The sequence below is a fragment of the Rhinatrema bivittatum genome, chromosome 7 (assembly GCF_901001135.1).
Source record: "Rhinatrema bivittatum chromosome 7, aRhiBiv1.1, whole genome shotgun sequence".
NCBI classification, from domain to species: Eukaryota; Metazoa; Chordata; class Amphibia; order Gymnophiona; family Rhinatrematidae; genus Rhinatrema; species Rhinatrema bivittatum.
Window position 1 is genome coordinate 300510040 of NC_042621.1, and position 20410 is coordinate 300530449.

The 20410-nt window shown below is 43.8% G+C and overlaps 1 protein-coding gene and 1 long non-coding RNA gene across 5 annotated transcripts in view; one reads left to right on the forward strand and one right to left on the reverse strand.

Annotated features, from left to right (window-relative positions):
* Positions 1-20191, reverse strand: part of LOC115096014 — a 122931-nt gene extending 102740 nt beyond the window's left edge. The window contains exon 1 of one of the 2 annotated variants that reach the window (XR_003857937.1): positions 19998-20191. This is a non-coding gene — a long non-coding RNA (uncharacterized LOC115096014). Of the gene's footprint in view, positions 1-19688; positions 19761-19997 lie in introns of those variants that run through there. The other variant, XR_003857938.1, reaches the window with a different exon arrangement.
* The window catches only part of CCDC172 (coiled-coil domain containing 172), a 176892-nt gene continuing 176244 nt past the window's right edge, over positions 19763-20410 (forward strand). For all 3 annotated transcript variants that reach the window (XR_003857936.1, XM_029610476.1, XM_029610478.1), the window contains exon 1: positions 19763-19958. Coding sequence is in view for 2 of the 3 variants with exons in the window: in XM_029610476.1 (XP_029466336.1) it covers positions 19880-19958 (79 nt within the window). In the remaining variant the exon portion in view is untranslated. The remainder of the gene's footprint in view (positions 19959-20410) is intronic.

Genomic DNA, 20410 nt, shown 5'->3' on the forward strand with positions numbered 1-20410 from the left:
GAAAGAGAGAGATATCTGGTGCTGGGTAGGGTTTGAGGTAATGGGAGGGGGGATCAACTGCTGGGCAGTGGGGAGGGAGAGACAGGTGGTTGAGTGGGACCTGTACCTGTTGCTAACCAGGGAGAGGGACACAGGGATCTGCTGCTGGACATGGGGAGGGGTTGAGGGACCTGGTGCTTGGCAAGGGAGAGAGTTTGGAAGGGGGAAGAGAGGGAGGGAAATAGCGTAGAGGGAGGAAGGAGCAGTATACTTCCATAGATAAGAAGAAGGTTGTGGGGGTAGGGAGCTAGAGCAAGAGATGGGGCAAGGAATTCACATAGGGGTAGATTTTTAAAAACGGTGCGTTCGCGTACTTTTGTTCGCACTCCAGGCGCAAACAAAAGTACGCTGGATTTTAGCAGATACGCGCGGCTAAAATCCAGGATCGGCGCGCGCAAGGCTGCCGATTTTGGGCAGCCGGCGCGCGCCGAGCCGCGCAGCCTGCCTCCATTCCCTCCGAGGCCGCTCTGAAATCGGAGCAGCCTCGGAGGGAACTCTCTTTCGCCCTCCCCTCACCTTCCCCTCACTTCCTCTACCTAACCCACCCCCCCGGCCCTATCTAAACCCCCCCCTACCTTTGTCCGGGGATTTATTTATTTATTTATTTATTTAGATTTTTTCTATACCGGCATTCGTGAAAATGTCACATCAAGCCGGTTTACAATAAACAATGGGGTGATAACCGTAACAGAGAACGAGATAATATGTACTAAACATAGTATAGATGCAGTTACAATAAAACAAGGAGTTGTACAACTAGGAGCAAGAAGAAGAAAAGATAGTAACTTTAACATAGTATATTAACCCGTAAAATGGTAGACTTTCCAAAAAGGGAAGTGTGTGATTTACAATGAATTGATCAATTCAAATAAATGTAGTTTTTAACAATAAGGAAGAGATCAGAAATAATGAAAATTCTGGATGTTGATAATGCTTAGGGTAGGTTGCCAGGATGGTTGTAAAAAGAAAATTGTTGCTTGGAGGTTGAATGTTGGAGAGAATTGGGTTTAACCTGAGTCTGGGAAGGCTTGTTTGAAAAGCCATGTTTTGAGTCTTTTTCTGAATGTCAGTAAGCAGGGTTCCTGTCTTAGATCCGTTGGTATGGAGTTCCAAAGAGTGGGTCCTGCTGTGGAGAAAGCCCTATCTCTGTAAGTTATGTGGAGGGAAGTTTTGGAAGGCGGTACCTGCAGAGACTCTTTGTAGTACTCTCTTATGGGTCTGGAGGATGTATGCTTTATGAAAGGGATTTGTAGGTTGAGAGGAGCGATTTGTTGGATAGTTTTGTAGATTATTGTGATTGACTTATAAAGAATTCTGAAATGGATTGGCAGCCAGTGTAAATCTTTAAGGATTGGGGAGATGTGCTCTCTTCTCCTTGTGTTTGTTAGAATTCTGGCTGCCGTATTTTGAACCATTTGTAGCGGTTTAATATGTGCTGATGGGATACCTAATAATAAAGAATTGCAATAGTCTAACTTGGAGAAGATTATTGCTTGTAGGATAGTCCTGTAGTCATGGTTGTGGAACAGTGGTCTTATTCTTTTTAGAACATGCAGTTTATGAAAGCAGTCTTTAGTGGTTTGGTTTATGAAAGCTTTTAAGTTAAGCCTATTATCGATGATTGCGCCCAAATCTCTTACTTTTGTTGTTTGTAAATTAGCTGGAGGAATTGTGGGGGTTTGGCGGTTCTCAGAGGATATGAGAAGGAGTTCCGTTTTTGAAGAATTTAGGATTAAGTTCATACTGGAGAGGAGGGAGTTGATTTCTTGCAGACAATATTCCCAAAGATCGAGGGTTTTTTTTATGGATTCTTTGATTGGTATCACTATCTGGACATCGTCGGCATAAAGGTAGTGTTTAAGGTTCAAGTTGGTTAATAGCTGACAGAGAGGGAGGAGGTAGATATTAAAGAGGGTAGGTGAAAGGGATGAACCTTGGGGTACTCCTTGAGAAGAAGGGTAGCGTTTAGATTCTTTGCTGTGTATTTTTACCTTGAAGCCTCTGTTTTTCAAGAATGAGTGGAACCAGGACAGTGCTGAGCCTGTTATGCCGATGTTCAATAATTGGTTTAGGAGCATGGAGTGGTTAACAGTATCAAAGGCGGCTGAGAGGTCCAAGAGAATCAAAAGGTAGGACTGGCCTTTGTCTAGGCCTAGGATGAGGTAATCTGTTAAGGAAATTAGAAGAGATTCTGTGCTTAACGATTTCCTGAATCCATATTGTGAAGGGTAGAGAATTTTGTGGTCTTCCAGGTAGTCTGATAATTGAAAGTTAACCAGTTTTTCCATGACTTTAGCAATGAATGGGAGGTTGGAGATAGGGCGAAAGTTGGAGGGGTCGTCTGGGTCTAACTTTGGTTTTTTCAAGAGCGGTTTGATTGATGCCATTTTGAGGTCATCAGGGTAGAGTCCTTGAGATAAAGAGCAGTTGATTATGTCTGCCAGAGCTTTGGATATAGTGTTCGGGATAAGGAGGAGTAATTTGGAAGGGATTTGGTCTAATGGGTGTGTCGATGGTTTCATTTTTTTCAGTATTCTAAGGATCTCCGAAATTGTAGTGGGTTCAAATGAGTTGAGTGAGATGTTTTTGTTATGGAGTAGAAAGGAACTGTGAGGGGAAGAGGTATTGGGCAAATTCTTTGATAGAAGGTTGGTTATTTTGTTGTTGAAGAAGAGGGCAAGCTCCTCTGCTTTTTCTTGGGCTTTGTTAAATGGTATGTCCAGTATTTGGATTTGAGTTAAGTTGGAGACGTAGGCGAATAGGGCTTTAGCATCAAAGATCATATGATGGATCTTATGAACATAGAAGTCTCTTTTGATTTTTAACAAGGAACTTTGTAGTGGTGGAGAGCAAGTTTGTAGGCAGAGAGGGTGGACGCTGAAGGAGATTTGCGCCATTTGCTTTCGTTCCGTCTGAGGGAAAGTTTTAGATTTTGTAGTTCTTCATTAAACCAAGGTTGTTTTTTTGGAAGGTTGTGTTTTAGTTTTTTAGTTGTCAGAGGACAGTTTGTTAGCTGCCGTTTCTGTAATATTATTCCATGAATGAAGGGCTGAATTTGGAGAGGAAAGGTCCATGAGGGGTAGTTCTAAGACTAGGTGGTTGTGGAGGTCCTCGGAGGCACATGTTTTTCTGTAGGAGAATTGTTGTTGAGGGGCGAGGATGCTGTTTCTTTGTGCCAGTGTGATGGTGGTCGAGATTATAGAGTGGTCTGACCAGGGTACTGGTTCGCAGATCGGTTGAGTTGAATTAGAGATGCCTGAATTGGTGAAGATGAGGTCCAATGTATGACCTGCTCTATGGGTGGGTTTCTTGATAATCTGATTGAAACCCAAAGCAGCTAAGGCAGTAAGGAATGTTTTCCCATTAGTAGACAGAGAGGGATTGTTGACATGTAAATTGAAATCACCGAGTATAATTGCTGGAGAATCTAGATTAATGTGGGAGGCTATTAGTTCCAGAAGAGGAGAGGCATCTGAGTCGAGAAGGCCTGGGGGGGGCATATACAAGAAGGATTTGAAGATGATTTGATTTGAAAAGGCCTGTTTCCAGTTTGGTAGGAGAGTTGACTGTGTATTGAGTGAAATTCAAGTCTTTTTTGGTAGCAAGAAGAATTCCTCCACCTTTTCTTTTCTGTCGGGGAATGGAGAAGAAGTCATATGAATGTGTAGGTAATTGGTTAATTAGTGCAGTGTCTGTCGGTTTGAGCCACGTTTCTGTTATGGCGCATAAGTCTGGGTTTGCGTCTAGAAGAAAATCGTTGAGAATAGGGGTTTTCTTAGTGATGGATTGGGCGTTGAATAGAAATAACGAGAATAATGTTAGACCTAGCAATTGTGTAAAGGGGGAAGCCATGATGGGAATGAGGGCTTTATAGGTGTGAGGATTACTGGTTGAGAATTGTCTCCTGTGATGGAGAATTGGAATCGGGAGACCACGGAGCATGATGGTTAGAAATGGCCGGAGATCTTGTTGAAGAGTAGTGTTAGAGATCTGCTGTGAGAGTGGGGGGGGAGAGGTAGAATGTTTCACAGTGGTTTTTGTGATTGAGGCTTAAATGAGAGGTGAAGTTTGATTGTGGTTAGCTTGAAGAAATGGAGATTGGTCGGGTGAGTTAATGATCTGGTAGTTGGAGAAGTGTGTTGAAACATTAACGGTTATGGGAGCGTGTTGTGCGTCAGGGGTGCACGAAGGGGCGCACAAAGGGGCAGGCCCCTTTGTTGCGCTCCTTCGGCGCGCGACGCCCGGCGCGCGGCGCCGAGGAAGGGGTTTCAAATTTAAAACCCCCGCTCCTACCGCTGACGTGAAGGTAGGGCTTCCTCGATTGGCTGCTGCGGCTTTTTGGAGGCGGAGCGAAGAGGCTGGCCGCGTGACCGGCGTTGGAGCTCCGGTGGCAAGTGCTGAATGATTTTAAAAGGCCTTGCCCCGACGGGCTTCAGCGCCGGATGCGCAGGCCTAGCAGCACTTTCGTCCGGGAGCAGCGCTGAGGGGATCGCGGCGTTGGAGTAGTCGCGGCAGAGAGGGACGCCGAGGAGCCGTTTCAAATTTAAAACCCCCGCTCCTACCGCTGACGTGAAGGTAGGGCTTCCTCGATTGGCTGCTGCGGCTTTTTGGAGGCGGAGCGAAGAGGCTGGCCGCGTGACCGGCGTTGGAGCTCCGGTGGCAAGTGCTGAATGATTTTAAAAGGCCTTGCCCCGACGGGCTTCAGCGCCGGATGCGCAGGCCTAGCAGCACTTTCGTCCGGGAGCAGCGCTGAGGGGATCGCGGCGTTGGAGTAGTCGCGGCAGAGAGGGAGAAGTAAATCCCCGTGCGCCAGCGGGGCGGTAGCGCGCCGAGACACGACCCGGGGGCGGTTCCGGGGGGCACGGCCACGCCCCCGGGCCCGCCCCCGAAACGCCGCGTCCCGTCCCCAAAACGCCGCGGTCGGCCCCGCCCCCGACAAAATACCCCGGGACTTACGCGAGTCCGGGGCTCTGCGCGCGCCGGCAGGCCTATGGAAAATAGGCGCGCAAGGCCCTGCTCGCGTAAATCCGGGCGGATTTACACGAGCAGGGCTTTTAAAATCCGCCCCATAGTCCCCTTCCCCTGTCCCTCTTATTTGTAATTTCTCTTTCCTTGCTACAAGAGTTGATTGTAAACCGGCATGATATGTCCTATGAATGTCGGTATATTAAAAGTTTTTAAATAAATAAATAATAGTGGGTAAGCTCTTTGGGGCATGAAATTATCATACCTGAATTTTAAATTCTTGGTTAGACTCTTCTACAATATGGTGCGTTGTATTTCTATTTAAATTATAGCAATAATTTGTAATGTTTACAGAGGTGCAACATTTCATATTAAAATTCATTTCTGCTAATTATATATATACAAATTAAATACAAATTTGTGTCCTTTTTGGAGGCCTGTCCTCCTTTTGGGATACTCAAGAGTTGGCCACCCTATTATGAATAACAGGTAGAAACTAGTAAATTGTGTGATTAAAAACATTCTGCCCCATGCTGACTGCTCTTTGCCTAGGGAAGGATTCTCAGCTCTGCATTTTCTCTCTTCCTGCAGCAAAGGGTGGGATATTCAACTTTGTGCCCTCTTTATTCCTAGGGAAAGAATCCCCTGGCTTGCAGTGACCACATGGCAGATATTTTTACTGTGGTCATTTTAATAGCCATCATACAGACTTTGTCATCTTTTTTAGATTGTGTCACACTGAAAAAAACAAAAAACTATTTTCAACAAAATTATGATTTTCACCCTTTCGAAAGGCACTTCTAACATGTAGAGTACAACAGGAAATTCCCTACCACAGCATTCATACAAACATGGAGCATTCACTATTAGTATATAGACAAGTGTAAACCTAAACCTGCAAAAAACTGCAGAAGACATTAAAAAAATCAAAAATCTAGTCTATGCTTAATCTTGTATGGTCCCAAGTTGTGGATGCCCGGCCCCATATTCACTCTCTCTGTGCTTCTGGGGCCAGGAGAGGAGATCCCCAGCCCATACCCACTGTCTTTCTCCTCCTAGGACCAGAGAAGTGGATCTCCAGCCCTGTGCGAAACACGACTCATGAACCTGAGACCACAGTGCATTCGCCCTGTCTACAGCATTGCTTTTTTTTTTTTCTATTTTAAATCATACTGAAAATTAATAAAAACAAAATTTTTCCAGCAAAGATATGGCTTTTACTCGTACAAGCCAGGCTCAGTCTTTCCTGCTCCACTAGGTTGGTTTATCAAAATGGTGTTGGCTTTAGGGTCACATTTATTTATACAACACTTAATTTCTTGCCTTAATCTTAAAGTGAATGGTTTGTACTGATGTAGGTGGAACAGTAGAATTTTAAAATAAATACATAAATTAACACAGACTGCATGGCGATGCTCATTTTAAGTATTTAGGACAGTTTAAATCTTTATGAAAAAAAGTTCATGTAATAAATCCTCTAATAATACTAATGACGATTGAAGCAACAAAGACTGAATATTCCTTAAATGTTTATTGATATGTTGAAGGGTAAGAAATGTGGATGTTCTGGTCACCCTGCTCTCAGTTCTGATTTGGGAGGGTCTGGATGAGCCGAGCATGCTCCTAGGAGTCAGTAGATAGCTGCCTGTGTGTGCGAGCTGCTGGCAGAGGAAGAGACAGCAGCTAAACACAGGGATCTGGCTAGATAGGTTTTGCCAGACCTCAGTTACTGAAAGGTCTTCTGCTTAATGTCTTCAAAGTGTTGCTGGTTATGCTGCCTGCCCCAGCAACTTAGTTGAGCTCTGCCAGCAACTCGTGGTGATTTTGCTGACACAAGGGTTGCCAACTTTCACATTTGTGAATGCTTCATTGATGTTTTTTTGCACATGTGACTTTTATTGCCTCACTTCACTACTACACCCCCCGGAAAATGAGAGATTATAAATGACATCAAATAAATAAATAAATAGATAGATAAATAAAATAGCGGATAAGGACCCATCTAGTCTGCCTGATTTACTTGCTGCTGCAGTGCCATAGACTCCCAGTTCATCTCTGGCTTTCCCATTGCTGATCCTCCATGCTTGTCCCATATTTTCCTGAACTGCTATTGTTCTTGCCTCACAGGGAGGTTGTTTCATGCATCCACCACTCTTTCTGGGAGGAAATATTTTCTGATGTTTCTCCAGAATCTACACTTTTGTATCCTCTAGTTCTAGAATTTCTTTACTCCAATAGGTTTGATTTTACCTGCCCAGGGTTACACTACTGTTTTGTAAAATTTTTTAGGCCTCTTATTAAATCTTGGACTGAAGTCTGTATAAGTGACACAAAATAAATGTCTCCAACACATGCTAAATATAGTGTCACGGTTTCGCTTGCAGTGTAGCCTCTCCGTGCCCTGGTCTTGTCTGCTATGACTCCTCCTCGCCTGCAAAGGCTTTCAGCGAGCCTTGCTAAGCTCCTCCTCACTGCTCTCACCACACCCCAAGTCTCAGCCCTATGAAACCCAGCCTTGCCAGAACCACCTTGCCTCTTCATGGAGTCAGCTTTGTCTCTCTGAGCTGGCCATTCTTGTCTTGTACCTTGCCTTGAGGCCTTTGGACCTGCTCTTGGCCTAACCTTGCCTTATGGCCTAATCTAGGCCATTCCTTGCTCCTTGCTCTGTGACCTACTCTAGGCTTTGCGTTGCCTTGTGACCTCCGGGCCTGCGCTAGTCTTGTATCTTGCCTTGCGGCCTTCTGGCCTCTCTGTACCTAGGGGACTTTACACTTATAGCCTGGTGGCCTACGGGCCTCCGGCCTTGCTGCCTTCAGGCTTATATGTTCTCTGTTATCTTGCCTAGTCCTTGTCCGGTCCTGTCCTTATTTGGTCTTTTTGTGCCCTGCCCAATCCAGCCTCACTATTGCCTGCCTTGCTTTGCATCAGTATCTTGCCCTCGCCCAGTTTCCCTGTCTCTATCTGTGTTGGTATCCTGTTCCAGTTCATGCTCTCTGTGCCAGACTGTCCAGCCTTGATCCAGTCTATTCAGCTTTGCTCTAGCCTGTCTAGCTTTGTTCCAGTTTGTCCAGACTTACCATGATGTACAGCCACTGCAGCAAAGACCTACTGGCCCCCAGAACCCAAGGGCTCAACCTGCAGGGGAAGAGGGCTGGCTAGACAGAAAATGTATCCTTGTCTAGCCCACTGTCCTGCCGTGCAGGCCTACACCACTCCTGGGTTGGTGTACCCAGATCCCAGTAATCTTGATAAGCAACTTCCAAACTTCTATAATCACAGGGAAGAATGAGGTGATAAGCTGCAACCAGAGAGCTAACATTAAGACATTTCTGAACATTTTAGCCCTCCTATTTCTGAACAGTACCCCCAAAATCTGTATAGTCCAAAAATAAAACAATCAGGACAATTGGCAACCATAGCTGACACTTGCAGGTTTCTTGCTGCATTGGGAGGACCAACTGACAGAACCAGGAATATTATGGAATTTATCAAGGCAGATATGGTAAATGAGAATAAGAATTACTCCATGGCAAGATCAGATACTAAGGGACATATATAATTGTATAAACTCATACTGATTGGTTCAGAAGAATTGGCCATGTTGAACATCACTCAATTGTTCCAAGTATGACTGTAATTTTCATAACTGTTTCGTCACATTAATAAGAAGATTCTTGAACTCATTCACGAGCATGCTGCTGTTATTGAAATGTGGGCTGCTGCATGGCACAACTGAAGGAGACACCTGGAGATTCTCTTGACACATTTTTTTTTTTTAACAAGTATATGAACCCACTCCAGTTGCCAGCAAACTAGAGAGCAAGGTGCCCAGGTTACAAAGAGATTTCAGTTCCGCAGATCTATTCACCAGTCTCCATCTGAAACTTTCATGCTTTATGATAATAATGAAGTTCTAAATGAAGGTTCCTTATTGTGTACCTGCAGTATGGCCAATATGCAGGGGACATAAGAGGCTGGATGTTCAGCTAACGGCCACTCTAGCATTGTTGGCTATTAAGACTATTACAGAACTTTCTGGTTTGGCATGGGAAAAGTGGGTGCTGGAAGGAAATAAGTAGGGAACTTATCTCTGCACGATGGTGGAGATCAAAGGAGGAAGACAAAAAGACTGTCCTAGATAAGTAGATATCTTACAGGTGATCACACTCTAAGGCTGCCACCTAAGATGTATCCTTATTGTGGATAGAACTAGGCAGACTGGATGAGCCAGATGGGTTTTTTCTGATGTCATTTACTATATGACTATCAAGAAGAGCACCCTTGGAGAAGAACAGACATTGGGATCTGCTTGGTACATGTAGTATTTACATCACACCATGTAAACTATTCAAAAAGAAAATGACCCCAGCACTCAGTCCTTCTCTCTCCACTCCCGACTCTAGCACCGTAGGACGCAGCTCTTTATCGGGCCTCGGGGTGCCTCCCGGTGATGTCACTTCCGGGTTCCGCCCACAGCCCGAGTCTCTCCTTCAACAAGCAAAACAAAGAAAATCTTTTTCCAGCGCAAGGTTGGAAAAAGGGAGAGTTACCTCCAGCACTCAGTCCTTCTCTCTCCACTTCCGACTCTAGTGCCGTAGGACGCAGCTCTTTATTGTTTTGCTTGTTGAAGGAGAGACTCTGGCTGTGGGCAGAACCCGGAAGTGACATCACCGGGAGGCACCCCGAGGCCCGATAAAGAGCTGTGTCCTACGGCGCGCTGCCGAAGCCGTGCGCCAAGGGGCGCGCCCCTGGAAGAGAAAATAGAATGGGTAGGAAACGTAAGTCTAAAAATTATTCTTTTTCTCCTACATCTCCGTCGTCAAAAAGAGTAGGACCAATGGACTCTCACATAATCAGGGTGAGTGAGTCCATTGAAGGGGGAATAGTAGAAGAGGCTACCAATACAGGAACCACTTCTACCCCCAAGTCCTCACAACATCCATTTGAGTATCCTGCTGTGCTTGCTAATATACAAGGTTCAAATGATATAAGGACTGAGATCATGGATAGGAATACTACTGTTCCTTGCCCAAAGGCTCTTGAATTTGATACAGTAGTGGAAGAAAAGGTGTTGGAACCTGAGAATGTCTCATTGCTAGACTTGTGGAGATTGATGATGAGCCTGGATAAAAAGTTTACAGGGACGATGTCTAAAGTACAAGTTTTCACAGAAGAAACAAGGAAAAAATTGGTGGACTTAGACAGTAGAACTGAAAAAAATGAATTAGCCTTGGTGAATTTAAATCCTACAATTAAGAATATTCAAGCGACTAATGTGACTTTTATAAAAGACAATCTAGCACTACATACTAGAATGGAAATAATAGAAAATGATATGAGATCTTACAATTTGCGATTATTAAATTTTCCAAAATCTAGATTGATGTCAGAGATTGAACTTTTTAGGAAGTATACAGTAGAAATTCTTTCCTATGATTCTCAGAGTATACCTATTATTTCTAAAATGTACTATTTGCCTTTAAGAAAAATTACCCAGGTAGCTGAAGGAGGTGTAGATACACTAAAGAGTCTAGGTGTATCAACCTTCCTTGAGGATTCTTTAGATAATATTGAAACTCGCGCCACCCTGCTTGTGACCTTTTCATTAAAAAAAGATAAAGATTTGTTTTTTAATAAATATTTTCAAAATAAAAATTTCAATTTTTGTGGGCAGAAGATTCAGATCTTCCCTGATGTTTCGAGTAATGCAAGCAAGGAGGAAACAGTTTCTATTATTAAAGCAGGCAGTTTTGGATATAGGGGCAACCTTTTTCCTGAAATTCCCATGTAAATGTCAAATTACTTATCAATCTAAAAGATTTATCTTTTTTGATCCTTTAAAATTACAATGTTTTATTGGGGATAAAAGTTAGAATTTTCAGTAGGGCCAGAAAGTTGGATGGGAAAAAAAAATTGACATGCACTCAAATCTTTATATCTCTTTCTTCCCTAGATGTGGGCTAGATCAGACTTATATTTCCTAAATAAGAATTGTATTAATGGAATAATTACTTTTGAATTCTGTATTCATGATTATATCATTGGATGTAAATGTTATAATTTGAAAAATCGTAAATAAAAAAAAAACCCAAAAAGAAAATGACCCTAAAAGATTTAGTATGCGTGATGATAATCGCTGACATTTTGTCAGATTCCTTTTGTTTACAAACTATAGGCCTCATTTTCCAAGCACTTTACCGCGTGCGATAAATTCGAATTAGTCATTTGGTATTCAGGGGGTGGAGTTGGGGCGGAGCATATGTAAAGCGGGAACCTGTGTATCGTGTGCGGCGAAACGGCCGCAGTGTTAGCGCGGCTGCTATTGCGGCTAATAACTACAACTCCAACCTCGCATTATGGACTGCGTTACGGGCCCGAAAAGGATTACCGCCATCCACGATAGTCCCAGACAGCCTGTTGCAGGCTCCGGAGAGAGAGAGAGAGAGAGAGAGAGAGAGAGAGAGAGAGAGAGAGAGAGAGACTTACTATAGTGCCTATGCCCTACATAGGTATTTTAACCCCTATGGGAGGGCCACCTACTAACTCGGGGTGGGGATTAGGTATGAGCGTCGGGGGTTGGGGGCCACTTTCGCATTCCACATGAGACCTACGGACTGAACAGTGGTCTCTAGTGCAGATTTGCTGGCCGTCGGAGTGAGGACGCTCACTCCAAGCAGAGATTTGGCCAACATTCTCTCCACCTAGCATGTTGTTGCCCAGGTAGAGTGTCCATCAAGCTAGGTAGAGAGAACGTTGCCCAAACCACTTCTTGGAGTGAGCGTCCTCACTCCGACAGCCAGCAAATCTGCACTAGAGACCACTGTTCTGTCCGTAGGTCTCATGTGGAATGCGAAAGTGGCCCCCAACCCCCGACGCTCATACCTAATCCCCACCCCGAGTTAGTAGGTGGCCCTCCCATAGGGGTTAAAATACCTATGTAGGGCATAGGCACTATAGTAAGGCTCGCTCTCTCTCTCTCTCTCTCTCTCTCTCTCTCTCTCTCTCTCTCTCTCTCTCTCTCTCTCTCTCTCTGGAGCCTGCAACAGGCTGTCTGGGACTATCGTGCACCGCGATAAAAGAAACTGGCAAATATCGTGCACTGCGATAAAAGACTGAAAGAATCATCGTGCACTGGGGAAACATCGCGTGCGGCGCTAATGTTTTCGTGAATGGCGAAAACATCGCCGCATGCGATTTTTCCCCACTGCACGAAAGAAGCCTCATTTGCATTGGTAACGCCCCCTAATGCGTTACCAATGCGATATTGGAAAATAAGGCCCTATGTCTGGTCTGTATGATGTACTCAGTGAAGTGGTTCTCCGATCTTTATGAGGTGAGTGATTAGATATTCTTTGGAATCTTTGCATTTACACTATACTAATTTTTGTCCCTTTATATTGATTACTTTGGGAACATATACAGCAGCCAGAGTTTTATTGTCAATTATGACTGCTGTTGCATGCAAGTGAATCAGTGAGGTGAAGGATCAGGTGAAAGACACCATGGCAAAAAAAACCCCAAAAACGATTAGATGAGCAGAGTAGCTTAATGATTAATCTTAACAAACATAAATTCATCAACATTTAATGCAGGGACATAATTTGTAACTGCAGTAGTATATAATGTGAGGAAATGTATTGCATTTATTGTACCTTTAATAATCAGTAAACCTGAGGCTAATGAGCCAATAGTTTGAGTAGTAACGACAATTTCAAGGACTGCAAGTCACATAGTGCAGAAGAGTATCAGGGTGAACTACCAAGAGAATTCCTAAATTCAGCATAATATAAAACAGAAAATGTAACAATCAAGGTACAACATCTATAAATTAAGTTTGCTTACCATAAACTATGTTCTCTGTAAACAGCAGGATGAATTAGTCATAACATATGGGTGATGTCACCTGATAGTGCTGAATGGATTTTTCTCTCTAAGCTTATAGAGCTTCTGCTCTACTAAGCATGTTCGGGAGTTCCCTTGCAGGACTGCCTCGTGAGCTCCTAGGTCAATTTTAGAGCTAATTGTAAGTATTTGACTCTCAAGCAAACTTGTGCTCTTCAAGCAAGACTGCATTAGCCATGACACATGGGGAATCCCAAGCTGAGGGTTGCAGGGGAGCATTTCCTGAATAAGCAACCTAGACTCTACTGTGGAGCATAACATAGTGACATAGTATTGTTGGCAGAAAAAGACCAAATGGTCCATCCAGTCTGCTCAGCAAACTTCCCAAGTTAGCAAATGCTGCTCCATGCAGGTTACCCCCATGCCCTATGTTAAGAATAGTACACTTACAAGACCAAGCAATTGTTAAACCCATAACAAAATTACTGCAACATTTTTACACGGGGAACAGCCTTCCTGATAATTCAGACAATGCTGCTTTAATATTCTTTGCATTTGGACTTGACTTTAGAAGCTTTATCCCCAGTGTTCACATATCAGAACCCCAGAATGTAAAAGGTCAGGGTCCAGCATTGGCTGTCTTCAGTATCAAATACTCTTTTTTTTCCCTGCCCTGCCATCAAAGCGGAAAGTGATGTTGCAGTTGAATTTAAAACATCAAGACTAATTGGGATCGTAATCACCCATCCTTAACCAATTAAGGGTACTAACTGCCTTTCCATGCAGGTTATCCCCATGCACCCTTTTCTTCATTATCATCCTTAAACCTTTAGGGATCCACAGTGTTTATTCCATACTCTTTTGAATTTGTTTACTGTTTTCGTCCTCATCACCTCTTCTGAAAGGGCATTCCAAGCTTCCACCAACCTCTCCATGAAAAAATATTTCCTTATGATAGTTATGAGTCTTAAGAACATAAGAACATGCCATACTGGGTCAGACCAAGGGTCCATCAAGCCCAGCATCCTGTTTCCAACAGTGGCCAATCCAGGCCATAAGAACCTGGCAAGTACCCAAAAACTAAGACTATTCCATGCTACTGCTAGTAATAGCGGTGGTTATTATCTAAGTTAACTTAATTAATAGCAGGTAATGGACTTCTCCTCCAAGAACTTATCCAATCCTTTTTTAAACACAGCTATACTAACTGCACTAACCACATCCTCTGGCAACAAATTCCAGAGTTTAATTGTGCATTGAGTGAAAAAGAACTTTCTCCGATTAGTTTTAAAATGTGCCACATGCTAACTTCATGGAGTGCCCCCTAGTCCTTCTATTATCCGAAAGAGTAAAAAAACGATTCACATCTACCCGTTCTAGACCTCTCATGATTTTAAACACCTCTATCATATCCCCCCTCAGCCGTCTCTTCTCCAAGCTGAAAAGTCCTAACCTCTTTAGTCTTTCCTCATAGGGGAACTGTTCCATTCCCCTTATCATTTTGGTAGCCCTTCTCTGTACTTTCTCCATCGCAATTATATCTTTTTTTGAAATGCGGCGACCAGAATTGTACACAATATTCAAGGTGCGGTCTCACCATGTAGCGATACAGAGGCATTATGACATTTTCCGTTTTGTTCACCATTACCTTTCTAATAATTCCTAACATTTTGTTTGCTTTTTTGACTCCGCAGCACACTGAACCGATGATTTCAATGTGTTATCCACGGTGACGCCTAGATCTCTTTCTTGGGTTGTAGCACCTAATATGGAACCCAACATTGTGTAATTATAGCACGGGTTATTTTTCCCTATATGCATCACCTTGCACTTGTCCACATTAAATTTCATCTGCCATTTAGATGCCCAATTTTCCAGCCTCACAAGGTCTTCCTGCAATTTATCACAATCTGCTTGTGATTTAACTACGCTGAACAATTTTGTATCATCTCCAAATTTGATTACCTCACTCGTCGTATTTCTTTCAAGATCATTTATAAATATATTGAAAAGTAAGGGTCCCAGTACAGATCCCTGAGGCACTCCACTGCCCACTGAGAAAATTGTCCATTTAATCCTACTCTGTTTCCTGTCTTTTAGCCAGTTTGTAATCCACGAAAGGACATCGCCACCTATCCCATGACTTTTTACTTTTCCTAGAAGTCTATCATGAAGAACTTTGTCAAACGCCTTCTGAAAATCCAAGTACACTACATCTACCGGTTCACCTTTATCCACATGTTTATTAACTCCTTCAAAAAAGTGAAGCGGATTTGTGAGGCAAGACCTGCCTTGGGTAAAGCCATGCTGACTTTGTTCCATTAAACCATATCTTTCTATATGTTCTGTGATTTTGATGTTTGGAACACTTTCCACTATTGTTCCTGGCACTGAAGTCAGGCTAACCAGTCTGTAGTTTCCCAGATCTCCCCTGGAGCCCTTTTTAAATATGGGGGTTATATTAGCTGTCCTCCAATCTTCAGGTACAATGGATGATTTTAATGATAGGTTACCAATTTTTCTAATAGGTCTGAAATTTCATTTTTTAGTTCCTTCAGAACTCTGGGGTATATACCATCCGGTCCAGGTGATTTACTACTCTTCAGTTTATCAATCAGGTCTACCACATCTTCTAGGTTCACCGTGATTTGGTTCAGTCCATCTGAATCATTACCCATGAAAACCTTCTCCAGTACGGGTACCTCCCCAACATCCTCTTCAGTAAACACCGAAAAAAGAAATCATTTCATCTTTCCGCGATGGCCTTATCTTCTCTAAGTGCCCCTTTAACCCCTCGATCATCTAACGGTCCAACTGACTCCCTCACAGGCTTTCTGCTTCGGATATATTTTAAAAAGTTTTTACTGTGAGTTTTTGCCTCTATGGCCAACTTCTTTTCAAATTCTCTCTTCGCTTGTCATATCTTCTCCCCTGGATTTTCATTTAGTGACCCCCTAGTTTGCAAAGGTGTAGCTTGTTCACAAGTTCACACTTTTATGTCCCATTCTGTCTGAACAGCCAGTCCATACTCTCAAGGACTGGCTGTAACTTCAAACAAGCTGTTTATGCGTAATCTGTTACTATTGGATGAACAGTCTACATAAAGCAAGTTTGCTTACCGTAAATGGTGTTTTCCATAGATAGCCGGATGAATTATACATGATCTGTAGGTGATGTCATTCAGTGGCACCAAACGAACATCTCTCCAAGATAGTAGAGCTTTGAGCTCCATTGAGCATGTGCATGAGAGCCTGCACGGCCTTTGCCTCAAGTTCCTCTTCAATCTATATCATAGCTAGTCGACTCTCTAGGGAGGAGGCAGGCATCTTATGTCTAATTCATCCTGCTATATACAGAAAACACCGTTATGGTAAGCAAACTTGCTTTTTCCATTGATAAGCAGGGCTGAATTAGCCAGGATATGTAGGGATTCCCAAGCTGAAGGTTGCCGTGGTCTGAAGTTACTCCCGGTCCATGACAGGTTGTTCAGGCAGCAATGGGACATAAAGGTGTGACCAAACTGCACCTTTGCAAATGTACTGGAAAGGTAGTACACTAAGATGAGCAACAGGAGAAGCCAGAGCTCTGAGCCCAGGAAGTTCAACCTAATATGTTATCTGCAAGCCTGCTAAGAGGTAGCAGTGCTGAACATATTCCGGTAACCTGATGAACAATATATGGTAGGCGACTTTATGTCAAGTTGGTTAGTGTTGTATATGACCAATAAATGAGAAGTCTGATGACATGACTGAGTTCTTTTCTTACACCAGAAGAACACGCTTTTATAATCTAAGGTATAATTGGGAGTACTGGTCTGCTTTTGGCCCCCTTTTCGCTTTCAGGGATACTTTGCTACAGGTTCTTGCTTTTTCAGCCTTCAGGAGATCCTTCGCTTCCACGGCTGCCCTTAGTTTTGCTGGTTTCAGGGTCGCTTCTCAGATTTTGCTCCCATCTTATATTTTCCAGCTGATAAATATGCATAAGCTCATGCATAATCATGTGGTGGGTGAAGGGTCTTTGCAGCATTGCAGGTCTTTCCCCCTCTCCCCATTACTTCGGGGGGGGGGGGGGATCCTGCCACATTGCAGGTCTATTTTCCTCTCTCCTACTTCCACATCTGTATGCCAAGCTGTGTGCCAGAGTGTTTTTCTCCATCTCCGACTGCTCCCCTTTCTTCCATTGGTGGGGGTCTTTCTGACCTATGGTCTCACCTTGGCTGGTCCCTGACACCTGCTTATGAACTTAAATTGCCTTGACCTTCTGTTTTTTTATTTAAACAGGCACATCTTGATAAAGTATCCTTCAGGTTATCAAGGCAAAAGTTCTTCTTTTTCCACTGAGCTGTGACAGTGCTTTTGGAGTCTGTCACTTTTCTGGCCTGTATGTTTCTTGGCTATTATGATTCAGTGGTAAAACATAAAATATCTTCCTACACCTGAATTTGCCACTCTTTGCAACTGCACAGTTTGCACACATACTAGCGCTGGGCCTGGTCTTTTTCTATCATTTACTGTTACTATGTTAGTACTCCAACATGTTGGATAGATGTTCATACTGTAGGGAGAAGAGCTATGAGTTCCAACCCCACTTCCCTTTATGTCTGTACCTATTTACCAGCGACTCTCCTGTTCATTTCTTAGAAAAACTACCCTTTATGTATAAGTTGCACAGGGCTAAGCTTAACACTTCGTTGGCAACACCCAGGCAATTAGGGATACAAACTATAATAAAAGCAATAGCTACAAAACCATATTTGACATCCAGTGCTTATCAGATTTAAATTAATTATTGCCAACCTCACATCTGTCTAGCCATGACTTGCAAGCATAGAAAGCTAATGAGATCTACCTTCCTGTCCCACAGACTAGGGAATTTATTTATTTTATTTATTTATTTATAGTTTTTATATACCGGGAGTTCCTGTATACAATACATATCACTCCGGTTCACAATTAACAGAAGAACTACTGCCGGGGGGCAGTTTACATGGAACAAATCTTGGAACAAGTAAGAACAGTTGATCTAAATAAATAGGAAAAAACAAAACTAAGCTCACTTTAAGTAAATAAATAGGCAATAGATAGTCTTGATTAAATAAGGCAGAAAAACCGTACATTAAAACCAAAGGACAGGGTTGTAAATCTTCTAGTTCTTAGCTCTCAGGGAATGCTTGCAGGAAGAGCCAAGTCTTGAGTTTTGCCTTAAAGGTAATATGGCACGGCTCAAGGCGGAGGTCTGGTGGTAGAGAATTCCAGAGAGATGGGCCCGCAGTTGATAGAGCGCGTTTTCTCAGGGAGGATTTTGCAGGCTGGGTAATCAATCTGTTTTGGTATGCTCTTCTAGTCGGCTTATCCGAAGTATGAATTTGTAGCTTGAAGGTTAAGTTGAGTGGGGATATGTTATGTAGGGCCTTATGAATCATCATGCTGCTTTTGAACTGTATCCTGTATTTAATGGGGAGCCAGTCGAGGTGCTGGAGGATTGGGGTGATGTGGTCTTTTTTTTTAGCGTTGGTGAGAATTCTTGCTGTGGCATTTAGGACCATCTGGAGAGGTTTGGTAGAGCATGCGGGGAGTCCCAGCAGAAGTGAATTGCAATAATCCAGTTTCGGGAGAATGATGGCCTGGAGCACTGTGCGGAAATCTCTGTAGCGTAGAAGTGGCTTTATTTTCTTTAAAACTTGTAATTTAAAGAAGCATTCTTTGGTGGTGTTGTTAATGAATTTATTGAGGCTGAATCTGTCGTCTAGAATTACACCCAGATCTCTGACTTGCGGTGAGGTGGAATAAAGTACAGTTCTTACTTCAGAGGCCCTACAGCTGAACCCTCTCTCCAGATCTTCAGCATGACTGGGACCCAGGAGTCTGAGGCAGCAGGGTCTATTCCCCATACCAGGACATCCCGAGCTTAGAAGGGCTTTACCTTTCCCACTTTCTAGCAGCAAGGTGTGTTCAGCTCCTCTACTCAGGAACACCAGGGAGGAAACTGGTCTTTTCTCTCTTTGCAGTGGGTGTGGGGTGCTCCACCAGGGTGAAGGCAACAGCACTCAGATGGTCCACCTCCTTTTCTTTGATGAATAACGATCCGATGATGATGGACAGCCAAGAGTGCTGGCAGTTGTCTCCTTTTCAAGGGCTCACCTATGCATAATTCAGCAGCTCGAGCATAGTCAGGTGAATGCATAATTAATGCTTTTAATTAACAGATTTTCCTGCTCTTTGGCAAGTCCTTTGTTTACTGGCACAGTCCAACAAGCGGTCAGTGTAACAAATGACAGTTGTCCAGGTTTGATAGGACTCTGATAAATTCCTATCTCGGACAGGGAATAAGGACCATAGATGCCCCGATCTTATTTCAGAAATGATTCATAGTACCAGCTGGTCTCTTTTAGGTACCACTTAGGCTAGAAAGGGCCAATGAATAGATCTGCTTAGTCACCTACACAATACTGCAAAATCCCTTGTTTTCTCTGCATAGCTGTACATACACCAATGTCCATTTTTGCTGACATCAGAGAATCCATCTTTGCTGCTTGTCCTTGTTAGCAAGAATTGGGATTTTCCTACAAGTTCCCTTCACTCCCAGTACCCCTTTATTGCCATATCAAACCACAATGCTGTTGCCCAAACATGTAGTTATTAATATGCTTGCAGGCTGCCTGACAGATCCTTCCTAGCACTCTCCTCTCATTCCTCCCCATACACCAGCCTCCTATGGATTTGTCCTTCACAGCCCCTCCAAGCATACTTTGCCCAGGCCCCATCATCACCTGAATATTCCCCTGCTCCCCTCCCACGATAACAATAGTAATAACATTAAAGCGGATTTTCACGCCACCCTACCCCTTCCTCCTCCTCCATACACCAGAGTGCAGGTTAGAGTCGCGAGGAGCCTCGCCGACCATTGAAGCCGAGTCGGAGTCACGGGACGAGGGCGGGAAAAGATCCGCGGGGACCGTTGAAACCTCGGCTCCGCCCCCTCCCCCCGCAACGTTCTGAACTGTAGCTCACTTGGTAGCTGTGCGGGCGGGATAATGAGCCTGAACTCGTTGCTGCAGCACATTGTGCTGACGGAGCAGCAGGCTCAGGAGAGCCGGCGCCTCCGGCTCCACAGTAAGCTGCCGCCCAAATGTTATTTATTTATTTACTTACTGTCCGCGTGCCCGAAACGTTCTTAGTAATTAGCATTCAAAAGCTGCTGCCGCCAGTCTGGCTTTGCACATTTTTACGCAGTTTTATCTTGTGCCAAACTATCGGTTGCCGGGCGCTTCTGTTGAAGCTGTAAGGCAGCTTTTGCTGAGGCCCTGGGCTCTCTTCACGTGCTGCCTGCCACGCGCCCTGTGAAAAGTACGGACGCTCGCGGCCTGAGTGCAGCAATGGCAGGCGAACGAGTCGAGCACCCATGGGGGGGGGGGGGTTTCAGGAAACGCATCGCTGTTCCACGCCTCTTTACTGCTGCGGCAGAATAACTTTCTGAAGGCTCTTCTTCAGAAAGTTATTGTAACTCTTCTTCCTGATCCCAACTTACTTGGCGTTGTGGCTCCACACCAGGGGCCTGCAGTTAG